Below are 13,224 nucleotides of genomic sequence, written 5' to 3'. Positions count from 1 at the left end.
TTACCTTTTTTTTATAATTAAAGTTGGTAGATCACCGGTTTATTTACATTATTGTCCATTCTTAAAATTAAAACAGGGTTGATAGGAAAATATTTAGGATCTACCCAAGCCCTAATTTAAACCTTGTCCGGATATTTTAAGAATAAATATTTAGGTATTTAGAATTTTTTTATATATATTTTAGAAATAAAAATATCTCGGTCGGGTAGGAATAAATAAAATCTAGAAGATCATAAAGGCGTGTTTTACACTATATCTCCCATACCCACCAAGTTTTTCGTCCCACAATCTTAAGTAAAGTATAGTAGTTTCTATATACTGTTTTGTAATATGTTATTGATTGCTTCTGATAAAGATGTGAGTGTTTACATTAAAGAGCTGTGCTCAACGATTTGGTATTCGAGCAAAGTTGATATAGGTTGTTTGATCTATTGAGGTTATTAGTGAGATAGTTTCTTTGCGTTGTGAGTAGTCCATGACCCTGTGTTGAAAACTAGCTTGTTTGGCATTACTAAAGTACTCTCAACACGATGGGTGATCTCCATGTTGTCGGAATCAAGAAACTCAACGTTAACAACTGCAACACGTGTGCAACATGGATGGTGTTCTATCTACAAGGACAAGGCTTTTGGAAAGTTGTTGGTGGAAGTGAAATTACGCTTATAGACAAGGATGCTAATGACATTGTATGCAAATGGATAATCAAAACAAGCAAAGTAATGTTTGTCTTGAAAACTACCATCGAGGACGAGATGTTGGAGCATATTTGGGGTGACAAGACATCAAAATAAGCATGAGTGACGCTTTTCTAAAAAAATAACGATATGATGATACAACTTATGGAGAACGAGAGATTACTGAACTAGATTCGAAGTTTGTCATCGGACAAATTCGAATGAAGAGGATCATCATCTACGTATTGGGACCATAATACATAAGTTTTATTATTGTTGTACAAGGAGGTCTACTCAACCATCAGAGTTTGAAAATTTGTTAGTTACCCAACAAGCAACGATTAAGTAAATGGGAGGCATCACGCTAAAAGGTGAAAAAGAAGTGTTCTATACAAGTGAAAGTCGGAGCAACAATAAGTCATCCACAAAAAATAGATACAAAAATGCTGATAAAAGACAAAGCCATCCAGAAACTGCAAACCCTCGAGAGCTCGGAAAAATGACAACAAAAGTTCTTAAGGGAAATTTTTTGAAGGCATTTACTATAATTGCAGAAAGAACCGTGACAAGTCTAAGGATTGCTGATCTAAAAAAAACAATAAATGATGAATGGAATGAAGAGGTACTGTGTGACTTAGAGGAAGACAGAGCTAGCACTCATGATGATGGTGGGAGAACATATCTTGATCATTGATTCAAGATTCTCAAACCACGTGACTGACGATCATAGGAAACTGCAAGACAAGAAAGAGTCCATAACCCGGATAGGACCAACTCAAAAAGTTTCAAAATATTTTTACAAATAATTTAAAATTGATAGAAAACTACCATCGAGGACGAGATGTTGGAGCATATTTGGGATGACAAGACATCAAAATAAGCATGAGTGACGCTTTTCTAAAAAAATAACGACATGATGATACAACTTATGGAGAACGAGATGGTTATCAATTTCACAATGTGACATGATGATTGTTTAGTACTTCCACAAGGTCAAATTAATCTAACGAGAGATTACTGAATTAGATTGGAAGTTTGTCATCGGACAAATTCGAATGAAGAGGATCATCATCTACGTATTGGGACCATAATACATAAGTTTTATTATTGTTGTACAAGGAGGTCTACTCAACCATCAGAGTTTGAAATTTTGTTAGTTACCCAAGGATTAAGTAAATGGGAGGCATCACGCTAAAAGGTGAAAAAGAAGTGTTCTATACAAGTGAAAGTCGGAGCAACAATAAGTCATCCACCAAAAATAGATACAAAAATGCTGATAAAAGACAAAGTCATCCAGAAACTGCAAACCCTAGAAAGCTCAGAAAAATGACAACAAAAGTTCTTAAGGGAAATTTTTTTTAAGGCATTTACTATAATGGCAGACAGAACATTGACAAATCTAAGGATTGCTGATCTAAGCAATGCAAACTCTCTAAAAAAACAATGAAGGATGAATGGAATGAAGAGGTACTGTGTGACTTAGAAGAAGACAGAACTAACACTCATGATGATGGTGGGAGAACATATCGATTATAAGAATGACTTGATTATTGATTCAAGATTCTCAAACCACATGACTGACAATCGTAGGAAACTGCAAGACAAGAAAGAGTCCATAACTAGATCGGACGACTAAAAAAGTTTCAAAATATTTTTACAAATAATTTAAAATTGATATATTTAGATATAATTTAACTTAAAAAATAATACAAATAACTAAAAAAATATTTGACATTCAAGTCAGTCAAATATTTGTATTTTAGCACAGGTACCGCGGCGAACTGCGGTGTCTACTCTGCTGCTGATCCTCCACAGTTGCAAAATCTTTCTCTGCAACTCTTCATCTTCCCCGCCATTTTCTTAAGATCTCAATGCGGAAGAAGCGTCGAGTTCCAGAGGTTCTATGGCGGCTCTTCCGCCACCGCGCACGCACGCTTGCTGAAACCATCACGTCGTTACTTCCACCGGCCGATTGCCGCTGCGAGAGGCGGCGATGTCTGCACTGCAGCGGTTCTGCGCCGGAGGGTTTCCTCCTCAGACCAGGTGATCCTCGCGCTTATCGAGACCTTCTGACTCAGTGTTACGTTGTTGTCTCTGAGAAGGCGTCTCCGCGCTCTGATTTTTCAAATGAATCGCACTGGTCTCTGCATGAGGTTCGTGGTATTTTTCCATTTTCACTCTTGGTTTGAGATTTTTCATGTACGTTTTTTTAGGAAGAACTTATGCAAGTGCTAATGGTGCAGACATTCTTCAATAGTAGCTACTGAAAATGGAAAGGAGAAGTGGTTATTATGCGATTTTCGCGATACGATGTTTTTAAAACTGGACTTTATTTTTGCGACGTGTTCTGTTCGAAATATAACTTCCTTTAATTACTATTGCAGCTTTGAAATATGGAACTGCAGCATATTTATGGATATGAGAGTGCTCTGAGTCATTTCTCATTAGTTGGGATATAGAGTTATGCTATTCTATATNGCAGCATATTTATGGATATGAGAGTGCTCTGAGTCATTTCTCCATTAGTATGTGAATCCGTGGCCAATTCTTTTCTGTTGTATGTGATTAAATTTTACTTATGTTCGACAGATTGTGGTGAGGACTATAGAAATCATAATCAGTACACAACGGGTTGATAGCAATTTAATTTGCAGTGGTTTTGATAAGGTAAGAATTCATGATTCCTCTCTCTAAAAGGATCACAATTGCTGTGGTGTTTAATCTTTCAGTGTCTTGTCCTCTCTCTCTCTAGATGTATATGTGTGTGTATATATATGTTGTGTCGAGGTCTCGAGTAAAGATGATAAGGTTGAGAGTTATCGCATGTTAGTAGGAAATATCCTCTGTATTGTTCCCTCTCACTCGCAGTGGTACCCATCGTTCTCTTGGCCGAACGAAGTCTGGTGTCATTTGTGTCACATATATAGGTTTGACACGTTTAGTGTTTTTATCTTTTTATTGTGTTCTTTCAAAGTTTTAGTAGAACTCACTGAAAGGCGTTAATTGGTGGTGCTAATGACGAAAAAAAAAGTAAAGTGATTATGAGTAAGATGTGAAAAATTTTAAAGCCTTTTTTGCAGGGATACTTCAAGACTAAAATTATTGTTCTATTTATAGATTAAGATTGGATTAAGGGTATCATTTATTTCTTAGGACTAAGAACTAAACATGTCTTCAGTTATACTAAAGGTTGGATAGATTTTTTATCTGGCAGAAGGTGAAGTGCACACTACATTTTTATTTGGTATTCACACTTTGTCCTTTTTTTTCTATTTCAAGATTAACCAATCATGTTTAACAGTTCACCCGGTCAAGTCCAGTTGTTGCTCTTTTAACTTGTCCGGCCTGGGATCTTCTCTTAAGCCGGGTATGCTGTCGTTCTGAATTTTTCATCAACGTCTTAAACTAATAAAATTGTTCCTTGTTATTCACTAATGCTCGAGTGTCAATTTAAATTGGTAGGTTAGGGATGATATGATGGTCTATCTGCTAATGCATACTTCAATATTCTTGCCCCAACCAAAGAAGACGCATTATCAGGTGGCAGGTCTTCCCATCAATAATTTATGCATTAAGTTGTCAGAATATTCAGCTGTTTCCCCAAATCAAAGTAATTTATTTGGTAAACATGGTAAGTAGGACATGTAGTTATTCTATCTTTGAGTTCTTAAATGAATGTCATTTTCATTCACGTTCGTCCAGTTCTTCAAATGACATTTTACGTTGATATCCAATGTTACCTTACATTTATTTGTCTGCGCTGAAAATTTGGTTGTACGAACAAAAACAGATGCAAAAGAGGTTCATCCAAATTATTCTCAATTNTTACCTTACATTTATTTGTCTGCGCTGAAAATTTGGTTGTACAAACAAAAAAAGATGCAAAAGAGGATCATCCAAATTATTCTCAAATTTAAAGATGACCAATTTAATTATAATAACTCTAAGATTGAACCACTGTCACACTGCTCTTGTCAATGAATTCACACCTTCAAGTGTGATTTTTTATCTTGTCCGTATTATTTTCGCATTCTGGAAAGCCGAGTGGGTTGCTCCCTTTATAGGTAATTTTTAACCTATAACTTAGAAGATTACGAGAATGTTGTGATAATGGTGTTCAAATTTATTTCAGGACTGCAGAAGAGGAAAAGAGATGGTGATCAACCTTGTGGTTCCTTCATTGATACTTGTCCTCCCTTTCACACCGAATATTTTTCTGGGTGCAAAAGTAGTCATTGCCAATCATCATGCTGGGATCAAGAGGACAAACAGTTCCAATTGGGTTCATTGAACATAATTAGTCAATCGATCAGTATTCCTACTCCTACTCTTGAAAATAATTCAGATAGGAAATCAGAAAAGTCGAGCACGTCTGTTACAGAACTCGGAAAGCGTTCAAGGCCATTTAGATGGCAACGGGAAAGAAAGCGTAGACTATTAGATCCTGGCAATAGTTGGGGGTTGACCCCTTGCACGTCAACATATTCTGATAAGAATACCTTACATGAGAAGCCTCCAAATCAGTTTAGTGCACACTCATGCCATTCCCACAAGGTAAATTCAATTTTATGAGATTACATTAAACTGACCAAAATGTTTTTTGATTTGAGGGTTGTGGATGTTATATTGAAAAGGCATTAACTTTTTGATTTTTCATGTGATGTATGACCTCTCCTTTAATAATGCATTATTTTTACCGTGCTGTGTTTTTACTGTTGTGTTGTAATTGCCTCTGCCTTTTACCTCTCACGTGTTAATATGTTGGTTATGTATTAAGAGGATATTTTGCGGTGATAATTAGTTAGAATATATCTCACATATTTAGGGAGTTGTTAGTATAGATTTGATTAACCGTATATTTTATTTATTTACCAGATTTAGTTAGATATATATTTTTTCTATTTTTAGGTATTAGTTGATAGTTTGTATCCTATTTAAACGTGGTAAACATGAATGAAGATCATACTTTCGATCCCAATTCTATTTCTATTTCTCATTCTTAACATTATGGCATGTCCCTGTCTTTCTGCCACGTATAGGGTCTGTATTATCTGCTCATATAATGCAAGCTTTATTCCTTTTTGAGATCATCGATAGAGAAATTCTTCAGGACTCTTTTCTCTCTCATTTTCTCAACTTAGGGTTGATACCCTTTTAAAGTTAACCGGTCAATATTCCCTTTTTAACTATTTTGACAACAGAACGATGCAACACATGCAAAGGAATGTAGTGTTTCTTTGGCAAATATATGATGCATAACTTGCTTATCTTTCTAAATGATAATGGTGAAGTTTATTTGGCTAAATGACACTGACAAAGTGGTCTGTTTTAACAAAAAAAATTTAAACTAGTGCTCTGGAGTTTGTCCGTTCTCATTTAAAACTGCAACCAGAATTAGCACTGAGTACGAAATAATTTGCATCCAGCTAAAAAAATTGGTAATATGGAACCAATTGTTAACTAGAATTAGCAAATACAGTGCATGCTCATAGCAAATTGAAGGATATAGCTCTGTAAACTCATGCAATTCCTCTTTGTAGTTCACATTTTCTCACTTAATTTTTCACTCTTATATTTATCCATTAATTTATTCATTATACAGTTCCTTGGTTCTTTATTGTAGCAAGCTCGAAAGAATATCGAAGAGGTTTACATCAACAGGAAATCCATGTTTTACAACCTGGATTGTTCTTCAGCAATTCCTCTGAAAGGAAGTATCCTATTTTTAGGTTCTTTTATCCTATATATATTTACTACCTGGTTCATTATTTTTAACAATTTTTTCATTTGGTGGTTCTTATATATCTACATTATACATATTAGCTTATGAGCTTTTTGAAATCTACAACGGAGTTTTGACTCCACAACCTAAAATTTACTCGCATGTAATTGCAGAAATTTTCATGATACAAACCATTTTACAATTGAGATGACCGACCCCCATTGAAATGATTGTTTATTTTTTAAAAAGTAGCCAGTTTAATCTTTATTTGGTTTATGATTCATTGGTGGCCAATCAAACTATCAAGTTCTTGTCTCGTGCTTTTATTTTGTTCTATAAAGGTCCTCTTCCTCGTGTATTATTACTGGAAAACATTAACGATATTCCTTGTTAACATTTAACAGCTACTGTCTAGGCCTTGAAATTATATGTTCTTCTTTTATAACATCAGATATACTTCGTTCCTTGAAGCCAAACTTTGCTGGTTCAGATAGTCTTGCTAGATATATCTTTGGTTCATATGATGCAAATGGAAACGCGCCTTCCTCATTACTCATCTGCAACGACGGCACCTGTCCATTTGGATCAAAATGCCTGTAAGTGGAGTTGTTGGTCCTTCTTTGATCCTGAGTCTAGCAAGACTTAATCAGCCAGATATCTTATCTGGGATCAAAGGTTATTTGAATGCAAGAGGTTGGAGAACTCATATTTTCCAGGATATTGACATGTGCTTGGCAAGGATTCTGAAGTGGAGATGAATGTGAAAAAAACTAATGATAGTTGCACGATTATCAGGGCTTTATTATTATTATTTTTTTTAATACTTTTAATGAAATTTCTCTATAACGAGTTTGACATTTGAGGATGGATGTGCAAAAACAGACTCAACCTGTGGCTTGACTTTCACTATCAGGGTTTAGGGTTTTTCAATGGAACTCCCCCATATAATCCCAGTTTCACTTTTGTTTACTTTCTGATTTCATGCTTTTGATTCCAGATGTGCTTTTCTGAAATAAGATTTTGGTTCCAGATATCATTCACTTACCAAATTGCTCAAAGTTCTGATTCGTAGAAGCCATAATTGTCAGTATGTTAGATTATTGGATAAGCACTGTGGTGCCCCATCGGTAGACCAAATATCCATTGGAAATTCAGGCTCCATCTTTGAGGTTAGTACTACTTGAGGGAAGCATCATAAGGTACATTGGTGTTGATGTATCTATAGATTTGATGAGAAACATCATCGTTTGTCATTTACAATTTGTTAACACTGCAACTGCAACTACGAAAGTACCGAATGTGGCTTGTGTTTGATTATAATCAATGCTACCTTTTCCTACTTTAAAGTTTGTCAAGCCTAAGTGTAAAGTTACAATAGTTTTACATTGTGTTACTGTATCATCTGAAGCTTTTCAGTGAGTTAAATTCTTTTTGCTTTTAAAGATATCTAAATCTTTCAGTGTCATGGAAGTGAGTTGAATAGAGACATTGGTGAAGGCACCCGTGGTTCTGATGTCAAACATAGCAAGAATTATCTAGAAGCAATCGATCCTCAATTTGCTGCAAAGTTCTATTGCCCTAAAAATCAGGTGGTCTCATTCATATGGGCGGTTTGTCGGAGTATAGTTCCTGCAGATATGCTGGGAACCTGTTCTAATTGGAGAATATTGAGGAGAAATATTTCCAAGTTTATAAAATTACGAAGATTTGAGAACTTTTCCCTGAAGCAAGCTATGCATAAATTGAAAACCTCATGGTTTCCATTTTTATCAGATAAACATTCTTTATGTTGCCAGAATGGTAAGGTGTCAAACTCTGTGGAGCAGAGGGTTTTGCTCGAAGGATTCAGCATGTCAAAGGAAGCAGCATACATGATGAAACGCAATCTTACGGAAAGTTGGATTTATTGGTTATTTTCACACTTAATTGTACCATTGATCCAAGCACACTTCTACGTTACTGAAACTGAATTTGGGAAACAAGATGTTTATTTTTTCCGGAAGTCAATATGGGAGAAGTTAACAAAGGGCGCTACCACTAGCTTTAAGGATAAAGGTTATTGTAACTTGAATGACTCAGCTGTCAGAAATATTCTTGCAAATAGATCATTTGGTTTCTCAAAACTTAGGCTTTGCCCAAAAGAAAATGGAGTAAGGATTCTGGCAAATCTCAAGGCATATTCAAGAATGCCAACAGAAGAGTTCTATTTCAAAGATGGTCAATCTTGTGTAGTGCATGGAAAGAAAAAGCCAATCAAGTTTGATTACTACAAGTCTGTGAACAATGTTCTTAGAGATACCCACGCTGTTCTGAAAGGTATTAAGTTGAAAGAACCAGAGCTTTTGGGATCGTCGGTATTTGATTACAATGATGTCTATAAAAAGTTGCGCATACTTTTACTTGGACTGGAGAAGGCTAAGGCTTCCATGCCTGACTTATTCCTTGTTGTTTCTGATGTATCAAATGCATTTGATTCTATTGATCAAGATAAGCTGCTTGATGTGATGAAAAACATTATTGTGAAAGATGAGTATCATCTTAAACAATACCATCACGTTTTATGCACGAAGAAGACTTTGTGGGTTCATGAGAATGTAATGTTGGTTGATCCAAATATGAGCCCAAGATTTTCTCCTCCACAGTTTCATTCCTTGCATAGCGTCCTTGTTAATCAGGTGCTTTCTACACTCTGGTCTCAATGCAAACTTTATAGTTTTATTTTATTTATAGTTTATAGCTGATGTATTGAAATTGCATTGCTACTTGTCCTTCATGAACATTTTAAGTGGCAAAGATTAGCTGGGGTTAAGAGCCAGTCAATCCCTTTGTCTTAAAATACAGATTGTTATGATCTGACTTTCTTCTTTCCATCAAATTTTTAAATCATTTTATTCACTGTATTCTTGCCAAGGGTGACTTTTGTGGGTTCTTACCATTATAACCACAAAAAACATTATAATAGCTTTGATGTGATTTCTGTTGCAAATTTTTATTGTTACTGTTATAATCTTTTTAAAATCCTAAATCCAACTGCTTAAGGCCATCCATGCACATAATAATAAGTGGTTCCTGTTTACACACAGGATAAAAATTAAAAAGTTACGGCTGTTTAAGCTTCTAAGGGTGGTGAAGTCAATTCTAGCAATGCATCAAATGTATATGCAATAACATCAACGTATTGACTTATTTTTAAAATTTGAGACTCAATATAGCACATTAGTTGAAATGTTAATTTGTTGCATCAGCATTCTTGAGCAAGAGACTGAACCTTTGATGATATGTGCATTGATATGTTTTGCACTTAAGTTGGCACATTTTCCCATCCATGGGAATGTAAAAACATTACTTGGTAAAATAAGAGAATTATGCATCAAATATGATTATGGAACAATAGGACATTGGAACTTCCTGTTCTCAATAAATTTATATATATTTCTTTATCAAGATTCTTCTCTTCTTATGATGTGTACCTTTTCTAATTGTTAGCTAAATCTTGTAGGATCTGAGAAGCTTTTTAAACAAGGAAAAGCTCTTTTATACCCTACGTGAGCACGTGAAGCGAAATGTTATGCAATTTGATAAAAAGTTTTACTTACAAAGAACAGGTATTCCTCAAGGAAGTGTTTTATCATCTTTGCTCTGCTCGTTATACTTCGGAGATCTCGAGAGGAAGGTGATTTTTCCATTTCTTGGGAGAGTTAATGAATCTAAGGCTGACAATCCATCTGTGAGACAAAATTGTCTTGACCCTTCTATTTCCCTGAGTAGCAAGGAGGATGAAATGATAACAAATCCTAGTTATTTGCTGCTTAGATTTATTGATGATTTCCTTTTCATATCGACCTCGAAGCATCTGGCAGAAAATTTCTTATTCAGACTTCAGAGAGGATTCCGGGAATATAATTGCTACATGAATGAAAGAAAGTTTGGTCTGAACTTTGATGTAGGAAATACATCAGGATTCGTCTCCAAAAGAGTCTATGTTGGTAAAGATGGTGTTTCATTTCTTCGATGGAGTGGTTTGCTCATCAACTGTCAGTCTCTCGAAATTCAGGCAGACTACACAAAGTTAGGTGTAAATGGTGCTATCTACTATCGTTTTCATTTGCATCGATGTTATAAATGATCCACAAAAGGCTGGCCCCGTTTGATATGGATTTCGTTCTTAGTTTTCTGTTTTTGTAAATTATGCTGGGTTCCCACCATTTCTTACTATGGTTTTCACCTCCTTTGAATAAACGTTTGAACTGTTTGCTGAATTCCAAAAAACAAAAATGAACCTTTGAAAATTACTTGGGGCTTTAGTTATGAGATCATAAATTCATAATCATGCAACACTTCTCTTTTCCCTTTCCTGGAGCCAATAAATTGTCCAGTCATTTTCATTTGATTTAAATGCTTTTGCTTCCCATGTATAACTTGTTTTGTTTATGGCGCAGGTATTTGAATAACCACTTAAATTCAACCCTAACTGTTTGCTGGAAAGGAAAACCTGGACATCATTTGAAGGCAAAGCTGTGTGACTATTTAAGGCCCAAATGCCATCCGATCTTCTTTGATTTGAATATCAATACTGCTGCAGTTGTCAGATTAAACATTTTTCAAGCATTTCTTTTATGTGCCATGAAGTTCCATTGCTACATATGCCATTTGTCATATATGTGCAAATTCAGCAGAAAATTTCTTTTGAACATCATTCTAAGATCTCTAAGGTCAGTCTCATACCTGGTTAACGTGGCTGCGCTTAGTTCTGAAAACCTATGTAATATAATTTTTAGATGTTTGCTAAACATATTTCTACTGGAATCATTCATGCTATCGTATGGTAGGTACATGGATGTGCTCATAAAGAATAGGATGTCTTCTATTCAGCTCGATTTGCTTCCACGTCCAAGATTGCAGTTAGAAGATGGAGAAGTTGAATGGCTAGGACTAAATGCTTATGTTCAAGCATTGACACGGAAACAGGCACGACATGCTCGGTTACTGTCATTGTTGAAGTCGAGGTTAATTGCTCATCAGTTGTCGGGGTGCATCTCTTCGGATCTGATCTATGCAGTTGATCGCTCACATTCCTCCTTGCTCTGGAAAATCAAGTACTAGTCTCTAAATGGCAAGTATTTGGTTGTTTTGAAGCTTTGCAATTGACATTAAGAGCAGTCATTTCTGGTTGATTTTTGTGTATCTGTTGATACAGATGCAGTGGAAAAGAAAAGGTGTCACAAAGGCTTGAAAGCAAAGCACTCATCAAAATTTTGATAGCAACGTTGTTATCTTACTAGGAAACAATGAACATCCGCTCTACCTTTTGCTCGTTGTGAATGGAATGAATTCTTGGATGCCACCTTAAAGATGGTATTCTTTTGTGTCTAGAAAAGATTAGTTCAATTCTTGGAAGCTACCTTAAAGATGGAATTATTTCACAAGGACGAAGAATCAAAGAACTTCGTGGGGTGGGAATGGTGTCAGGAGTCATCCTATCTGGCTATCTCTACCTTGTCTAGCTTGTCAGATCTCTAATTTTTGGACTTCCATTGATGAGTTGTTATTTAGAAAGTTCTTTATTTTGGGAGGACGGAAGATGTTGTTGACCTCGGAGGCTGAGAAACTTCACTCTATGAATTTGTTGTTGTATATGGCTGCCTCTAGTGGCTGCTATAATTTGCTTCCTATTAGTCTTTGTATTGAAGGGAATGTTGGCTGGAGGAATTCGTTTTTTGTGTTCTTATTGCTTGGCAATGGTACGGTGGCTTATTTAGTGAATTTGACCATTTTCTTGTACATCAAGCACACCAGTACCCTCACATTGCAGGTGGCTGGGAATGCAAAGGCTGCCGTGGCGGCTGTTGTTTCTGTCATGATGTTCGGGAGCCTAGGAATTTCAAACATTTTTTAATCATAGAGAACCTTCACAAATTGACTAACTTGAATACCCAAATGATCAATTAAGTCTTCCGGGTTGCTCGTATTCTATTTTTTTATCTGATATTGTCCTCAAAATTATGACTCAAATTTTTAATGTCTCGTTTTTGTGTATTAAACTCAAACGATGTATTAACTCACACTAAACTATTATCATATAACTTTATTTAACATCTAAGTCTTGAGGTCTTTGGATGATTCCATTATTCTCCTTCTTGATTAATCAAATGAGATAGTTTTAGAGACTCGGAAATAGAAAAAATAAGAGTAAGAGTGTATTGAACCAGAGAAGAAACAAAGAGAGGAATATAAAGTGTTAGGGCACAAATTGAAGCGAAGGAAAAGAAAAAAAAAAAAGATAAAATGTAAGGATGTGACGATGTGCGTATAAACGGTTACCATCTCTATATTTTTTTTAGAGTATTATACAATTTTTTTAAATTCTTTAATATTCTTAAAATGATATATTAATAGTTTTTTTTATCATTTTTTTTTTTAATTTAAGAGTATTATGCTTTTAAAAGTTGAGAAATATATTTATTACAAAGTACAAATTTTATAGGAATTTTCTATAAAGAAATTGATTTTATTTTGATTATGCTATTTTTGAAAATTGAAAATTGGTAAAAGGAAAAAAATTAGGTTATACGTGTCAGAATCTAGCGGGGGTTTCATGAAAAATCCCGTATTATCGCAGGTGGTTTTAGCGGTAAGAACTCTCACTTTCTTCTTTGCAGCTCGAAACTCGAATCTGAAACTTCTGTTCTCTCCTCATAACCTGCAAGGCCGAACCCTGTGTTTGAGAAGTTAGGGTTTCTTTGTAGAGAAATGGCGTTGGCTAGTCGCATGAGATCCACCATCCCTGTCCTCAGCAAATTTTTGAGGTCCGAATCGTCCTGCACTCCG

General features: G+C 35.3%; 1 protein-coding gene across 3 annotated transcripts; it reads left to right on the top strand.

Annotated features, from left to right (window-relative positions):
• Positions 1–2,454: 2,454 nt before the first annotated feature.
• Positions 2,455–12,159, top strand: LOC111790439 (telomerase reverse transcriptase). Of its 3 annotated transcripts, XM_023671330.1 has the most exons (13): positions 2,455–2,827; positions 3,264–3,341; positions 3,976–4,041; positions 4,137–4,305; positions 4,807–5,228; positions 6,298–6,388; positions 6,848–6,992; positions 7,427–7,565; positions 7,857–9,071; positions 9,896–10,464; positions 10,836–11,108; positions 11,226–11,492; positions 11,594–12,159. In XM_023671330.1, exons 1-13 carry the CDS (start codon positions 2,546–2,548, stop codon positions 11,676–11,678), a joined length of 3,801 nt encoding a protein of 1,266 aa, XP_023527098.1. In that variant the 5' UTR covers positions 2,455–2,545; the 3' UTR covers positions 11,679–12,159. The 3 variants fall into 3 exon arrangements, with proteins under 3 accessions (XP_023527098.1, XP_023527100.1, XP_023527099.1); XM_023671332.1 differs by lacking the exon at positions 2,455–2,827 and having other exon boundaries at positions 3,262–3,341; positions 3,954–4,041; positions 4,142–4,305; XM_023671331.1 differs by lacking the exon at positions 2,455–2,827 and having other exon boundaries at positions 3,262–3,341; positions 3,954–4,041.
• The last annotated feature ends 1,065 nt before the right edge of the window (positions 12,160–13,224 follow it).

Source organism: Cucurbita pepo, chromosome LG03 (genome assembly GCF_002806865.2).
Source record: "Cucurbita pepo subsp. pepo cultivar mu-cu-16 chromosome LG03, ASM280686v2, whole genome shotgun sequence".
Taxonomy (NCBI): Eukaryota; Viridiplantae; Streptophyta; class Magnoliopsida; order Cucurbitales; family Cucurbitaceae; genus Cucurbita; species Cucurbita pepo.
Note: the sequence above shows the minus strand (reverse complement) of the source record. Positions and strands in the feature narration are given on the sequence as shown.